This window comes from Heptranchias perlo, chromosome 28 (assembly GCF_035084215.1).
Source record: "Heptranchias perlo isolate sHepPer1 chromosome 28, sHepPer1.hap1, whole genome shotgun sequence".
In the NCBI taxonomy this organism is placed as follows: domain Eukaryota; kingdom Metazoa; phylum Chordata; class Chondrichthyes; order Hexanchiformes; family Hexanchidae; genus Heptranchias; species Heptranchias perlo.
The window spans coordinates 21,775,298-21,792,680 of NC_090352.1; the positions used below are offsets into that span (position 1 = coordinate 21,775,298).

The 17,383-nt window shown below is 38.6% G+C and overlaps 2 protein-coding genes across 3 annotated transcripts in view; one reads left to right on the top strand and one right to left on the bottom strand.

The window, feature by feature from the left end:
* si:ch1073-145m9.1 (uncharacterized) overlaps positions 1-10,129 on the top strand; it is a 46,155-nt gene extending 36,026 nt beyond the window's left edge. The window contains exon 7 of the transcript XR_010968493.1: positions 9,993-10,129. The gene's annotated coding sequence lies outside the window, so the exon portion shown is untranslated. The remainder of the gene's footprint in view (positions 1-9,992) is intronic.
* Positions 1-17,383, bottom strand: part of appbp2 (amyloid beta precursor protein (cytoplasmic tail) binding protein 2) — a 60,545-nt gene that overhangs the window by 12,825 nt on the left and 30,337 nt on the right. For both annotated transcript variants that reach the window (XM_068008210.1, XM_068008209.1), the window contains exons 3-8: positions 16,489-16,640; positions 10,004-10,127; positions 5,487-5,655; positions 3,458-3,547; positions 938-1,005; positions 251-356 (exon numbers count right to left, since the gene is read on the bottom strand). In XM_068008210.1, coding sequence (XP_067864311.1) covers positions 251-356; positions 938-1,005; positions 3,458-3,547; positions 5,487-5,655; positions 10,004-10,127; positions 16,489-16,640 — 709 coding nt within the window. The remainder of the gene's footprint in view (positions 1-250; positions 357-937; positions 1,006-3,457; positions 3,548-5,486; positions 5,656-10,003; positions 10,128-16,488; positions 16,641-17,383) is intronic.

The window sequence follows — 17,383 nt, forward strand, 5'->3', positions numbered from 1 at the left end:
AATAATAGAATAGTGGCCAGACAGGAAGATTGCCTTAGTAGCGAAGATATTGAGTTTGTGGCAAGGCCAAAGATGTTAGCTTCTGTCTTCCTAATTGATTAGCTAGAGGAAATTACAGCTCATCCAAGACTGCATGTCAGACAAACGGACTAATAATAGGCTTCACATTTTCAAACTTAAGAACATGCTTGACAGAACAATGATTTAAAGTGCACCCTAAGTGCTAAATGAACACAATTTTCCAACATACCTGATAAATAGCCACTGATTGACAAATATTATCTACGTTCAGCAAGTAAAATCCATAATCTAAGAGGGTATCAGAGTATTTGGGATGTTTAGGTCCAAAATGTTCCCTGAAAACAAAATACCAAATTTCTGTAGTAAATATTCAATCATGTACTATAGTATATCAGACACTTTTCCATTACATTGAAAATTTTAATTACAATAAAATTTTAAGTACTCTACTTAAATAAAGGGTGAATGTCGACAACACTTCCTTGTTAAAACTGTCTTTTCCCCCACCCCATAGAAAACATGACATGCTGAGTGGAAGAAGTTTATTTTTCACTAGTGTCTCTTCTTTTCTGATGTACTTATTTTGTTCCTTGCTATCACTTCAAAAGATCTGTGCCAAAGTAAAGAATGGAATAGTAATGTCTGAATTTTGGCCTAGTTGTTATTGTGCACAATATCAAAATGAGAGTGATCGAAAAGAACTATAAATAAGGAAATGACAACAGCAAAAGTAAAATCCAAACTTAGTGGTCAAAATATACATCAGCTTACCCATAGAAAATAAAAACACTCCACTGATCAGTAGAACTTTTATTAGTTACACTGATATGTACTTCAATGAAAATTGAATTTAATGGAAACCCTGTAATTTAATGCATTAAATTCTTTTGTGGATTACTTTTACATGGGAACTTACCGTGCTAAATAAACTGCATGTTTTATTAACTGCTCTGCCTTCTTGAATTCCCGCTTCACTACACAAGCCTATAAAACAAAAAGAATTCAATTCCAAATAACTTAATCTTAATCAACCAAATATAATTGAGAGTGAACTGATGATGCAATTCAAAAATCAAAATACAAATTCCCTTGCTAGAATACCATTGGGAATTCATTTTCATTATATTTTAAAACAGATTCTTCTGCAGGAAAAGAGTCTTTAGTCATTTTTGCTTCTGCTACACAGGAGCCAGCAGTAGCTTTTGTATCATCGGTACAGGTTGCAATAAAAGGACTCAATGACCCAGAACTATTTATACTGTTAAAATTTATATTGAAAAAAATTAAAATTGAAGATGCAGGGCACCAATGAATAATGAAAAAAAACTGAATTTTCACCTTACTTTAGATTAGGAATGGGACACAACTGTTTATATGTGGCTAAAATCCCAATTACTTATTTAGGTTTTTTTAATGCAAGATGGCACAGGCAAAACAAAACAATTATACCCTCTCTTCCAAACATGTACAGGTCGCAAATTGTGCAAAGTAGGTTTGACTCTATAAAGAGATTTTTAATCTTCAGAGGTGTTATATACAGCACATATAAGGACAAGAATAAACACTAAATTTGGTCAGGAAAACTATTTGTAACTCAAGTAAAATGAGTGGGAAAGAAAGCATGGCACTAAAAAAGAATATTTGCATACGGTCAATATAATCTACTCCATTTTGGATACTATAACGACTACATATTTTGCCAGGGTGAAATTCTGCGTAATTTCTTCCTGACCCAAAGACAATTGAGCAAAACTATAGACTGTCCATTAGTACAGAATGTTTATTATTTTTCACCATTCAATCCTGGCTGGCAATTTTCCATTGTTGACATTCATTTGGTCCCAAGCAGCTCATGGATCTGCATGTTCCATGGAGTGATTGTTTTTGTCTATACTTTTCCCTATACTCTTCAGTCCCATTACTACCAGTTATGTGTGGAACTCTTGAAGGAATTAAAACAACAACAACAATAATTGCTTTTGCTGGGAATCTACTGCACTTTCTATTGTCCTCTGGAGGAAGACAGAAAAGTCATCTTTAGTCTTGTGCAAGTCTTGGCAACCTAGTTCCGTGCTCAAAGCTCAGTTCTAAGAACCAGTTTACCTCTACAACTCCTTTGTGGCATTTGTTGTGTTCCAGTGCACCATTGCAAACTACCAACTTTCAAGTTTGATTGAAGTGAAGGGGCATTTGGTTACCCTGCTTTTTTTTGATGCTAATAGATATATAGGAACAGGAGTAGGCCAGTCAGCCCTTGAGCCTATTCTGTCATTCAATTAGATCATGCCTGATCTGTATCTTCACTCCATCTACCCACCTTGGTTTTGTAACCCTTCTTACCCTTGTCTAACAAAAATCTATCAATCTCAGTTTGACTTGACCTAACCTCAACAGCTTTTTGCGGGGGGAGGGGGAAAAAAAGTTCCAGATTTCCACTACCCTTTGTGTAAAGAAGTACATTCTGACATCACCCCTGAACAGCCTAACTGTAACTTTAAGATTATGCCCCCTTGTTCTGGACTCTCCCACCAGATGAAATAGTTTCACTCTATCTACCCTATCAAATCCTTTAATCATCTTAAACATTTCAAATAAATCACCTCTTAATCATCTATATTCAAAGGAATACAAGCCTAGCAACTAGGGATACAAGCAACCTGGCCTCATAATTTAACCCTTTTAGCCCCGATATCATTCTGATGAATCTGCAGTGCACTCCTTCCAAGGGCAGTATTATCCTTCCTGAGGTGCGGTGCCCAGAACTGAATGCAGTACTCCAGATGGGGTCTAACCAGAGCTCTGGAGAGCTGTAACATAACTTCCACCCCTTTGTATTCCAGCCCACTTGAGATAAAGGCCACCATCCCATTAGCCTTTTAAATTATTTTTTGTACCTGTCCACTAGCTTCTGGTGATTTCTGTACTTGGATCCCTAAATCTCTGTTCATCCACAGTTCCTAGCTTCTTACCATTTAGAAAATACTCTAACCTATCTTTCTTACGTCCAAAGTGGATGATCTCTCACTTTCCCACACTGAACTTCATCTGCCACAGTTTTTCCCAATCATTTAATCAAGTGAATGTTAAGGAGCAAAAGGAATTGTAACTACATGCTATTATCCAGCTGCATTTGGATCCAGCTCCTCATGAAATATATGGTAACTGGACAGATGCAATAAATTAACCACATCTGAAAATACCTGACTTGGGTAGGATTAGTTGGATTAAGGGCACACTGCCCTACCCACTTGCAAATTAGATGATGAATGCACATTACAATTTAATTTAAGAAAACAAAGGCTCAGCAACCTTTAATACATTACAGTATTTGACAATCACAATTATTTGAAAATGTCAACTGGTTTTCACTAAAATTTTCTAGCTAACTTCAACAAACATTGACCAAAACTACTTTATAACAGAACAAACTACTCACTTTTGAAGCTTGCCTCAAAACATCAACCGCTACTTTCACTGGCAAGCTAACTGTGATTTCCTTCATGGCTTCTACACACCATTTATAAGCCTATAAAAAACAATTGCATTGTAATTGCATACCTTTAAACATGATATATAATACCTTTTATCAGTTTTCTAATATGCTGCAGTATAATCAGAATTTTAGGTACTGACTGCAATAATGTAGCAGTGTGCACATAATTAAGGTCATGCTACAATAATCATTCCAATTTCATTAGAAGGATGATGCATGAGCAACCCAGTGCATCCTTGACCTATAAATATTTCCCAAATTAAGCCAGTGAATGGCTACCCAAGAGCATTTCAAGCTCTCAGCCTAAATACCATTTCCAGCACTCTAGCCAAATCTACATGGTAACCATACTGGTTAAAAAGTATACCAGACCACTTGATATAGAGACACTGCTCTTTGCCGTGATCCTAAGCATATGGAATCAATTCTTTGACCTTCCTTTGAAGTTGGCACAGTACTTGTCAGAAATAAAATCTACATCAGCTAGCTGTCTTCCTGCACCTAATTTAAAGCCAGCCTGGAGAACAATTTTCTGTGAAAATAAACTTAGGCCAAAGACAATGCAACACTAAGAGAGAGAGAGAGAAACTTTGCAATTTCAGAAGCATGAACTTGTAACTACACTTCAAGCACAATTACTTTTGAAGTGCTTTGGGATGCCCTGAAGACGTGAAATGCACTATATAAATGTACATTAGTCTTTCCTTCTTGTATATGCACTTTTACATCTTGATAAATGATTAGTGTCAGCCTTGGCTTAGTTGGTAGCACTCTCACCTCAGTCAGAAGGTTGTAGGGACTTGAGCAAATAATCTAGGCTGACATTTCGGTGCAGTATTGAGGGAGTGCTCTACTGTCAGAGGTGCAATCTTTCTAATGAGGTGTTAAAACCTCGTGCACCTCGCCCCATCTGCCCCTTCAGGTGGATGTAAAAAAATACCATGGTACTCTTCGAATAAGAACAGGAGAATTTTCCTAGTGCCCTGGCCAACATCTCTCTCGCAACCAACATTACTAATAAATGATTATTTGATCACTTATCTCATTGCTGTTTGTGGAACCTTGTAACGTGCAGCCAATTTGCGCACAGCAACAGTGACTACACTTCAAAAGTACTTAATTGGCTGTGAAGCACTTTGTGACATCTTGAGAACGTAAAAGGTGCTATATGAATGCAAGCTAGTTCTTTCAAGTTTTTTGCAAATCAAAGTTGCCCTTGAAAGTTTGTTTCTAGAACCTTCAAACAAAATTTGCAAATCTGCATGTTTGTTGGTGCTGCTACCCAAGATCTACAGTGAAAGATACTGCGGTACTTCAAATCTGCTATGGTGACTGTATAGGTTTGACCAGAGTGCTGAAAATAAGCAACAATGAATATCTCACTTTGTCTTCATTTTCACTCCTCTCCTGAATGTGGTGACTCATACTATTCTTTCGCAGGAACCTGGAATCCTCGGGTAACTTGCCAAAATAGGTTTTGTCACATGCGACCTTAGACATAATCTGCAGGCTATTCAAACATGAGAAACATCACAGTGGAGCCTGATGCTGTCCTCACATGATGTAACTGAAGCAAGCTTTTCAGGGGTCACCCGAGAGAAATTAGTAGGGTGAAATCTCAGCTAATTTTTCCCATTTTAATCCCAAGATACTGGGATTAATTTTTGTGCCCTCACTATTGCATAGGTTGAGATCAGCTAACTCAGCACAAACTGCAGACTGAACCTGGTGTAGTATCATACCACACATTACTGTACATAGTTACAAGTTTTGATGGGAATTTGGATAATCCAAATTTTGAACAGTTTGAATGTTCATTCACAAACATGTCCAATAATCAGTCATTACTAATTCAAAATTGCTGATAAAATGCAGTAAAAGCAACACTGTACTTGTTAGAAAAGCCACATATACACCACTAACGATTTGATCATTGTCTCCAGTGATTTTTTTTGCACTGCACACAACTTACCTCATCATAATGACTCTTAGCGAACAGTAATGCACAGAGCTCTCCAAAGAGTGCTGCTTTGTTTGCCTGGTGACCATGTTTTGCCAGTTTATCAATGTAGGTTTGAGCCAGTTTGTAGGTCTCTTCCCCTAAGTGGTACTTACAATTGCCATTGCGCACATGGAGTAACCTTGAAAACAAAAATTGGAATTAGAAAGAATGACAAACATCTGAATAACATAATCCAAAACTGTTATTTTCCACAGCAACCATTTACAATGCTTTTCACCAAAAGGCCACTTTTTAGAGATTATGGCCCGGAATTTCCTCATAATTTTCAGCACAGCAATAGTGCAAGAGCAGTGTTGCGCTGAAAATTACAAGGAAATTCGCATGTACGTGACTTACGCTAGAACCTCGCTAAGTGCAAATTTCCTCGATCGGGACATAAAGAAAGAAGATGCCATATGTTCTGCGCTCTCCTTGAGCCCAATTGTTTATGCTGATTTCTGCTCGTTTTACACTGGATTTTACATTACAGCAAATGCTAATGAGATTCTCAGGATTCAGTGTAAATTGCCGTGGGCAAGGTCAGCATAGAAACCGGCGTAAATCGAGGCGATGAAACTGTGGGTTTTTATTACTGTTGCAAAATTTTGGATTTTGTGCTAAATATGCTCTTGGATTGTCACTGGCCATCTTGCATTCCTGACTATCTGGAGTGCCCCCTTCACTGTCCAATATCTAGTTCCTGGTCACACCAATACCGAACCCATGCTGCATTTACCATCTACTGTAATATTGCAGTGTATTCTCCTGCCTTTATGGAAGACAGACTGAAAAACACTTTAGTGAAATGAGGCACAATTGCAAACCAACAAACTAGTTTATTTTACATGGATAATCAGTATACAGTTTTCAATGTACAGCTTCTCATTCTAGGGAAGAAACAATTAAAATAAACCTACTGACTCTCAATGTGAAAGCCCATTTTAAAGTTAGCTGGCTCTGTCTTTCAATAACAGACTGCTCACCCTCACTCTACCATAGTGGTAAGGTGGGAGAAGAGAAAAAGGAAAAGAAAAAGGAAAAAGAAATGAGAGAGAAAAAAAGAACGAATGAACCTTTGATCTCTCCCTCAAGTCAGTGTGGTCAGGGGCCTCAGCCTGCTAAGGTGTGTCACAGAAGGCACCAAATTGCCCCAATAGAACTGTGAGGAAACTACATGCTTTTCATTTTTCAATTAAGCCAGGGTGGCCAACTATCAACACTAAATGAAAACTATCTTTGCTGATATGATAGACTGCTTCTTGTATCTCTACTTCTAATCCATGAGCTTATGCAGCCAAGAGCCTGGGAATTTCCTGATCTAAGCCAGCCATTCTGCCCCACCCCTCCTCTCCCCACATCACACATTCACACTATAAAGGTTAGTCCGTCAACAATATACAGGTTACTGAACAGAAATAGTAAAAACAATTGACTAACGATGACAACGAGAATCTGTAAAACAACCTAAGTGACAAGACTGCAAAACATGCAGCTCATGATCAAGGCTGCATTGCCTTTATACAATTAAATATTGCGAATGTGCTTTCAAAATTATTCCAAGAATGCCATCTACCTGCAACACATTAATATTGTATTTGCAAAAATAGTATATTGAGCAGTCCACACAAATATTGAAATATATATTGGCAAAAGATTTCACACTTTTTGACCGAAAACCATAACAACTTAGTAATTATGGTTTAGACTTTCCTCCAACACTTGTAACTCACGGCAACAAGCGATTTCTATAAGCAGACTGAAACTCCAATGAATTGAAATCCGCACCTTTCTGTGTACTATGGGAACAATGACTCCTCAACTAGGATATATTGTACCGGAGACTACGTAACATATCCAACTACATTCTCTTTTCTACTGCAAAAGGCAATAAATATTGTACTGTCAGATCATTACATCTAGGCTAAAACTAATAGATTATACAAGGGACAAGATAATAGTACAATATTTAAAATTCATTATGATAGAATTATGGGGTTAAAATATCCTACATAGAACATACTTCTCACACAGATCATTATGCAAGGATGAAAAAAAAAAGTATTTCACAGACTTTCAACAATGTGATGCTGCAAATAGGCAATACAATTTCTACACTGGCCCTAAAAGCCTTGGTGAGACCACACCTGGAGTATTGTGTGCAGTTTTAGTCTCCTTACCTAAGGAAGGATATACTTACCATAGATGGAGTGCAGCGGAGGTTCACCAGACTGATTCCTGGGATGGCAGGACTGTCATATGAGGAAGGATTGGGTCCACTCGGCCTGTATTCACTCGAGTTTAGAAGAACGAGAGGGATCTCATTGAAACATATAAAATTCCGACAGGGCTAGACAAACTGGATGCAGAGAGGATGTTTCCCCTGGCTGGGGGGTCCAGAATGTGGGGTCACAGTCTCAGGATACGAGGTAGGACATTTAGGACTGAGATGAGGATAAATTTCTTCACTCAGAGGGTGCTGAACCTGTGGAATTCTCTACCACAGAAGACTGTGGAGGCCAAGTCACTGAATATATTTAAGAAGGAGCTAGATAGATTTCTAGACACAAAAGGCATCAAGGGGTATGGGGAGAGAGCGGGAATATGGTATTGAGATAGAGGATCAGCCATGATCATATTGAATGGCGGAGCAGGCTCGAAGAGCCAAATGGCCTACTCCTGCTCCTGCTCCTATTTTCTATGTTTCTATATATCACTGACCAAAAGGGCCTCAAAATGCAATTAATCACATTCAAAAGTACAACAGTCAATGCTTGTGTTCCATGCTAATGACAGAATCTTATTCATACCTTAAATAATGTACATTTTGAACTTCTCCTAGGATAGACTCCTTAATGGCTCAACCATTTAAGATGTCAATGCATGAGTCAGTAAGTTCACAGCAATTGACACCATTCCTAAATCTGATTGGCATAGGCTACAGTCTACAAATAGAACAAAGGGGCTAATAATTTGATTAGTCCCCAACAATCAAACTGCTGCATCCTGGTGAATTTTCAGGTCAAACAAACTGCCTGTACCTTGCAAACAACAGGGCTCCAGTCTCTATTCTGAAGTTTAGTAAGGAAAGAACTTCCATCCTAACTCAAGCTAGTTTATGAAATAGATATATGTTGCATATGCACATCAATGTTTAAAAGAAAATCAGTACAGAAATCTTCCAAATCAAGTTTCCCAATTAGCTTACAGTTGAAAAACTCTCTCAATACCTTTATAGAAGATGTATATAGTTTATTCTTGGAGGTCATGAGTTTAGATTCAGCAACAGAAGTAGATTCTTTTGGTGCACCTATAGATTTAATTGTGATTGCAGTGGTTTTCATATTCAGTAGGTTTTTTAATCCAAACCTGATGCTCAGTCCCCTCTTCTACTACAATTTTGAATATCTTTGAATTGTAAATATTGTCTGTAAGCTCTGTGCATTTGGCTTATTGCTTCATAGATTGGAAGATACAGGTCAGGTGATTTAGAATTATTAAGTTATTTACAGTCTGATGGTCCTGTAATCCTACTTTGCTAATAAAAATTTAGAGCAGTCTTAATTGGAGGCAAAGTTCTAAATTTTCAAGAGAGAATACCATTTCTCCCTCCAAAAGGAATCGTTGCAATTTGGTGCAACACTTAAAAATGTTTGTTTGAATTCCATCCCCCAGAATACTGTATACAACAAAGAGTACGAATGCAGAGTGACACAGCAAATTGAAGTACTAACATTCAGACACAGATTGGAATATTACATGTTCAACCCACAATGGTCATTTTCTGATCTAAGGTGCACTTTATGGGGGAGGGGTGGGGAGAAAGACGAGAAAGAGAATCAGGTGGGATAAATCTGGCCAAGCTGACCATGCTGGTGAAAGGTCAGCAAGGAAGCCATCTACCCAGATTCAAAGGACCAGGGAGAAAAATTGACAGCATGCCCTTCGCAAGAAAACAAATACCCCCAGTAAGAAGGTGGTATACTGGATGACCATCACCGTATGCATGTAGACTTGAGTATTGGATTTCATAGTATTAACCTTGTCTCAGAGGTAGAACTCTCACCTCTTAAGTCAGAAGATTGTATGTTCAAGCCCCACTCCAGAGACTTGAGCACATAATCCAGGCTGACACTTCAGTGCTGCACTGTCAGAAGAGCCATCTTGCAGATGAGACATTAAACTAAGGACCTTTCTGCCCTCTCTGGGACATAAAAGATCCCATGGCACAATTTGAAGAAAAGGGGAGTTTTCTGGTGTCCTGGTCAATATTTATCTCTCAACCAATAGCACTAAAACAGATTATCTGGTCACTTACCGCTGTTTTTGGGACAGTGCTGTGTGCATATTGCTGCTGTGTTTCCCTATATTACAACAATGACTACACTTCAAAAGTACTTCATTGGCTGTGAAACGCTTTGGGACATCCTGAGGTTGTGAAAGGCATTATATAAATGCAATTTCAAACTTTCTTTTTAGTTACTACACACCTGACACAGCATTCGACTGCACGAAACCAGTGAAGCACCTCATCATGTAGTGAACATAGCTGTAGACAAGAAAGGAACACCTTCTCAGCATCACTATACCAGCCTGCATCAGAAAGAAACCCACCTGCAGGAGGGGAAGAGAGAAAAGAAAACATTTTTCAGAAAATTGTTAAGCATGGTTTTACTTTACAATACACCTCTTTGACTCATGAATGGATACCCTGTACAGCTTCCAAATGTATCTTGTACACAATCAAGAGGCACATATACATGCAGTATTCAAACAATTTAAACTCAGCTGAATTCTAGCATCATCTTTTTATCTTGTGATTAAAGAGTTATTTTCGAAACACTTGCCACAAAACCTATCCAAACAAAATTAAAGTGCCTTGCCCTGGGAATGATTTCCACCCAAATTGTTTTGCATTTTGGTTTCTACAAAGCGACCCAAAGAAAATAAATTGTTCAGATAACTAGGCACCAGAGTTAAGTACAGAACCGGGTGGTGCAGTGTGCTGGAATAATCCTTTGAGTTGGTCATGATGTGAAGAGCCCTAACTGAAATTAGATACACTCAATCCAATTTCTGGTGAACATGGGTACACAAATCAAATAGGCATACAAGTGCCCATCTTGTGCCACACCTTAGGAAGGATACATTCGCCTTGGAGGCAGTGCAGTATTGATTTACTAGAATGATACTTGTACTCCAAGGGTTAAATTATGAGGCGAGATTACACAAACTTAGGTTGTATTCCCTGGAATTTAGAAGATTAATGGATGATTTGATCGAAGTTTTCATGATATTAAGGAGAACTGATAGGGTAGATAGTTTCTCTCTATTTCCACTGGTTGGGGAGTCCAGGAATAGGGGACATAGCCTAAAAATTAGAGCCAGGACTTTCAGAAGTTAGGAAACACTTCTACACGCAAAGGGTGGTAGAAGTTTGGAACTCTCTTCCGCAAATGGCAGTTGATGCTAGCGCAATTGTTAATTTTAAATTTGAGATTGATAGATTTTTGTTAACCAAAGGTATTAAGGGATATAGGGCTATGGCGGGTATATGGAGTTAGGTCACAGATCTCATTGAATGGCGGAACAGGCTCAAGGGGCTAAATGGCCTACTCCTGTTCGTATCTGAGAAGCTCGAGTCCATAGGAGTTCCCAGAACTATTAGTCTCAGCTGAAGAGACCCAAATTAGGTAGCAAGCTATTTCTTCCAGCATACATTTGCACTTACAACTCCATTTCCCTCCCCAATATGACTGATAGCAAGACTACAGAGGATTGCTGCTTAAGTCTCACCCCCTCGTCCACATCAATGGAAAGTTACAATGCACAAGAACCCAGAGGAAATCCATTTTTAGGAATATTGAAAGCAAGAGGATTTTTTGTATAAAACTTTAAAACAAAGCAGGAACACCCAGTTTTTGAGTTAAATTAGAAAGCACGAATGTTGTTTACTATATACGTTTGCTGATCTCCATAACTACAGATGGCATGTGCAGCAAGAGCCTAACAATGATACAGCTGAAATGAAAACTAATTCATGGGGAAGAATGAGAGAGAACAACTAAGAGTAGGTCCTTATATTCTGTATTGTATTGTAATGGTCACACCAGCTGCCTTTTATTTATGTTTATCTTGGAACTGAAAAACAACCAGCAAAATAAAATGATTCACATTCGCAGTGAGTTTTGGAAGAACTGTACCATTGCAATCCACTTCTCTTAATTTCAAGTTTCTTAATTCAAACAAACCAATAATTCAATTTTTTTCACATTAAGTTCTCACTTTGCTGTATTATTTACATTGCTTAATTCAAATGATTGATAATTCAAAATTTTCAATGTAAAAACATCTTTGAGTTTTCAGCAGACTTTATTCTAGTATGAAGGCAGGATCTGAATTGAAGTTGCGATTTAAACAGAATGTTTTGCTACCTCATTTGATATGCAGAGATATATTTATCTACTTAAATGTAGTATGTGAAGGGAACAATTTTATTTGTTAAACTACCTGCAGTTGGTAAGGAAAATGTTTATTTATCAAGAGCCAAGCAATAAACAAGCACTTACTGGATTGTCTCGAGGAGATCTTACAAAACCTCTTTCCCAATCCCTTCAGCAGAGATACACAGTCCCCACCGCTTGTAGCGATTTGTCCGCTATAAGTGGTGGACGCTAAAACTTAAATTTTATATTCGTAACAAATCAAAACTCAGTAAGAGAAGTTAGAAAAATCTACCAATAAAAAACACAAACTGCACCATAATCGGTGAAAATACTTGAAATGTTTTGTTCACAGCCTGGTGGGCTAAAAATAAACATCAAAAAATTTAAAATAATTCAAAACAACACAATTAAACTTACCAAACAATTGTTTTTGTGTTTGAGTAATTTAATTAATCCTTTTATGTGACGATCTCAGTTCTCTGAAAAGCTTGGGCTTGAAACTGATATTTTGCCCTAAAGCCATCATCATGGAAATGGTCTGAGCATCAGCAGAATTTCCCCATCGTGCATCAGGATTCTATTAGTTCAATTGCAAGGGTGTATTTCCTCAGGGAGCAAGCTTTGATCGTCGCCTATGTTTCGTCGATAGAAAAATGTAAACATTCCAACAAATCACAGCTGTGCTTATCTAGGACCAATGTGTATGTATTTTTGAGCAAAAATGTTCTGTTCCTCTAGCTTTCTATCAATACTGTTTCAGTGCCCATAGCCCACACTTCATACCACTCTCCCCTCTTCAGCTACTCACTACCATGCTCAAATACCAACTATCTCCTCTCCAGTTACTCACTATCCTCAAAATGTTCACTTGTATTGAACACCAACACGAATTCTCAGCACCCCATTCTAAGGACTCAATTCTCCTGTCCCAAAATTCTACACTCTCCGAATTCTCACTTCTTTACCCAGTACTTACTATTACCTAAAATCCTCATTTTCTCCCCCAACCACTGAGTGCCCCCTTAAACTAAACTACTCACCTTCCTAGTCCCTGCCCGAATCTTTATGAACTCAATCATTTGCCAAATATATCCCCTCACTTAATGTGAACAATGCCCCAGAAGATTCACTTCCCTATAAAACATTGTGTCTTGCAACTTTCAGCAAGTCAATGCCACAGGAGATTGATACAAAATAAAGTGCATCTAGAGTGCACTTCTTTTCTGTCATATTTTAAGCATCAACTGTATACTGCAAGTCTCTGTGACACGTGTATCAAAATTGACCCACCTCAATTCAAAATGTTTCCACTCGATTGCCTAATAAGAAAATTTATTGAGATTCAAACTTATTCGTTGTACTTCAATCTTAGGCAAATTGCTTACTGGAGACAGCTCAAAACACTGAAAAAGTTTTTGTCCCCTTAAACCTACCAACTACAGGTTTAAAATAAGTTTTACATTTTAAAAAGTCATAACTTGATTTAACACAAGCTTTTCAGCTTTTTGGAGTTCTGCCATGACGATTCCAGTTTGGTTAAGTGAACTGAAGATATGGTGAAAGGCTACAATAAATATGCCTGATTCAGGCAGCTTCTTACAACTCAGATCAAATGCAGATCTTTCATAATTGCAAGTGTTTGTGAAATCCAAACTCAGAGGCCCGTTGATTAATATTAATATCATCTACAATCCAGATGGTTGGGAGGTGAAAAGCCCCTCCTCCTTGATGAGTTTGCGTGTCAGGCTCAAGACAAAATCTATTGGAATCACGCCTGGTAAAGCCACGCATCTTTTTGTGAAAAATTAACCATCAAATGTCACATTGACCAGAGAGAATTTTAGTGCTATTAACTGTAATTCCCACAGACAGAATCACACATTAGCTTAGTCAACCGGTTCTCAAGATAAAAGGACAAAGGAAATCTTTAACAGAAACTGTACCATCAATTTTAAAAATCCCAGTCCCTTGGCCAAGTTGCATCTTTTCACTTTAAACTGTAAGACATGTTTTATAACATGGCACAGGACAAAACCAACATTAATAACAGATCTCCTATATTAGTATCTGTAAGAAATCAGACCAAATAATCAGTTACCTCCCAGTTGGTGCAGTTTCAATTTTTACATAAAATTTACAGCATAGAAACAGGCCATTCGGCCGACTGGCATAGACCAGTTGGGTGTTTATACTCCACCCACCCTACTTCATCTAATCCTGTCAGCATATCCTTCTTTTCCTTTCTCCTTCATTTAATAATCTAGCTTCCCCTTAAATGTATCTGTGCTATTTGCCTTAATTAATCCATGTGGTAGCAAGTAAAGAAGTTGCTCCTGAATTCCTTACTGGATTCATTAATGACTACCTTATATTTATGACCTTAGTTTTGGACTCCCTCACAAGTGGAAACATCATTATGTCTACTGTATCAAACTCCGCAATGATTTTAAAGACCTCTATTAGGTCACCCCTCAGCTTTCTCCTATCTAGAGAAGAGCCCCAGCCTGTTCTGTCTTTCCTGATAGTTATAACCTCTCAGTTCTGGTATCATCCTTGTAAATTTTTTCTATTCGTTCATGGGATCTGGGCGTCGCTGGCGAGGCTGACATTTATTGCCCATCCCTAATTGCCCTCGAGAAGGTGGTGGTGAGCCGCCGCCTTGAACCGCTGCAGTTCGTGTGGTGAAGGTTCTCCCACAGTGCTGTTAGGAAGGGAGTTCCAGGATTTTGACCCAGCGATGATGAAGGAACGGCAATATATTTCCAAGTCGGGATGGTGTGTGACTTGGAGGGGAACGTGCAGGTGGTGTTGTTCCCATGTACCTGCTGCTCTTGTCCTTCTAGGTGGTAGAGGTCGCGGGTTTGGGAAGTGCTGTAGAAGAAGCCTTGGTGAGTTGCTGTAGTGCATCCAGTGGATGGTACACACTGCAGCCACTGTGCGCCGGTGGTGAAGGGAGTGAATGTTTAGGGTGGTGGATGGGGTGCCAATCAAGCGGGCTGCTTTGTCCTGGATGGTGTCAAGCTTCTTGAGTGTTGTTGGAGCTGCACTCATCCAGACAAGTGGAGAGTATTCCATCACACTCCTGACTTGTGCCTTGTAGATGGTGGAAAGGCTCTGGGGAGTCAGGAGGTGAGTCACTCACCGCAGAATACCCAGCCTCTGACTTGCTCTTGTAGCCACAGTATGTGTGTGACTGGTCCAGTTAAGTTTCTGGTCAATGGTGACACCCAGGATGTTGATGGTGGGGGATTCGGCGATGGTAATGCCGTTGAATGTCAAGGGGAGGTGGTCACTTGTCACTTATCACTTATAAGATGTCAAGGGGAGATGGTCACTTGTCACTTATAAGCCCAAGCCTGGATGTTGTCCAGGTCTTGCTGCATGCGAGCTCAGACTGCTTCATTATTTGAGGGGTTGCGAATGGAACAGAACACTGTGCGATCATCAGTGAACATCCCCATTTCTGACCTTATGATGGAGGGAAGGTCATGGATGAAGCAGCTGAAGATGGTTGGGCCTAGGACACTGCCCTGAGGAACTCCTGCACATTCACTAGTGTCTCTTTATCCTTTTTGTAACATGGAGACCAGAAACCAAATTTTGTTTTTAAAAAGTTATTATTTGTTTACTGAAATGCAGCTTCGTAAATGACTGCTGCAATATCCACTAGCAGCCAAAGTTCCTCTATCAATTTTCAAGTGATTCCACTCAGCATTCTTTGATCCTCACTTCTCTTATGAATAGCTACAACAAGACTTAAATCTTTAACAAACATTTACTCATGTCTCAGTTTTTCAACAGATAAAAGGATGCATGAGTATCCTCTCTAATAAATCTATATCCAGCAAGTAACTGAGGGTTACTTCAAGGCAAGTAATTCAGGGCAATTTTATCTTTAAATATTTAAACACACATGCACTTAGTTCAAACTTTTCAGTATCAAACTATATGGGATCCCAGTATCTTATTCTGGTTGTAAGAAAAATTGTAGATCCTGTAAGCTTAAAGTCAGGCCACATCTTTATCACAAACTGTTTATGAACAATTAAAGAATGTAAACCACTGGCGCCTAATCGTGAAAAACATGGAGAATGAACAGATGTCAGCAGGACCACTAGTTTTCAAATTCACCCAAATTTAAGGCCATCGTTATAACAATTTACTCAACCCAGGAAAGACTAGAGCTAAGAGCTCAAGCATAGCATTCCAAAGGTTACAAACAACAGCTGAGAAATGTAGAAAAACATTTTGCCTATCACATACATAAAATTTGTGCATTTATCTTTGTCTTGAAACTTACAAAGGAATGAGAAAATGGTCAGTAGGTCAGAATCAAAACTAAACTGGTTTGTCAAACTCGAGGAAAAAGTTCAAATGAACTGGGAAAAACAGAATGCAGATGTATGAGGGGTACCTAATTAACACAGTGCCTTTAAGAATTAGCCAGCACACAGTATACCTTTACACCATGGTGTAATTCTTTCCAATCTTATAATCCATCCTTCAATCTATTTAAAACCATTTCTTACCTAAAACAAATCCAAATTGGATTGCCTTCTCTTTTACATTGGCATCTGACTCCTCAATGTACGAACAGCGCCTGCTGAAGGAATTGGCCAGCACTGAAGCCACCTTTACTCCATGGTCCATTAAAGCCTGGAAACAGTGATGCAGAAGATGTCTGGAAGAGATAGAATGGCACTGATTAAACACAGACTGCAGTACAACTTCAAACAGCTTAAAGATCCCTTGGTACAGCTAGCTCTTTTAAAAAAAAATAGAAAAATAAATCAGTTTCATTTTCAGGACTATAGACTTATGGAGGAAAAAAAACTCAATCCCTTCACTGGTCCTAACTAAAATGGTGCGAGTTTTTCATTTTACGATGCCTGCTTAGGGGGTATAGTTAATACCAAGGAAGATTGCGACAAAATACACGAAGACATTAACAAACTTGCAGAATGGGCGTGTAAATGAATTTATAAGTGCGAGGTGTTGCATTTTGGCAGGAGAAACAAGGAGGCCACATACTCCTCGGAAAATAGGAGTCTAAATGGGGTAGAGGCACAAATGGATCTGGAGTACAGATTCACAAATCATTAAAAAGTAGCAATGCAGGTTAGCAAAGCCAAACAAAGTGCAAACAAAACACTGGGGTTTACTTCTTGAGAAATAGAATTGAAAAAGAGAAGTTATGTTAAACTTATATAGAACCTTGGTTCGACCACACTTAGAATACTGTGCATAGTTCTGGTCTCCATATTACAAAAAAGGATATAGAAGCACTGGAGAAGGTACATAAAAGATTTACAAGGATGATACCAGAACTAGTACAACTATCAAGAAAGAATTAATAGGCTGGGGCACTTTTCTTTAGAAAAGAGAAGACTGAGAGGTGACCTGATAGAGGTGTTTAAACTTATG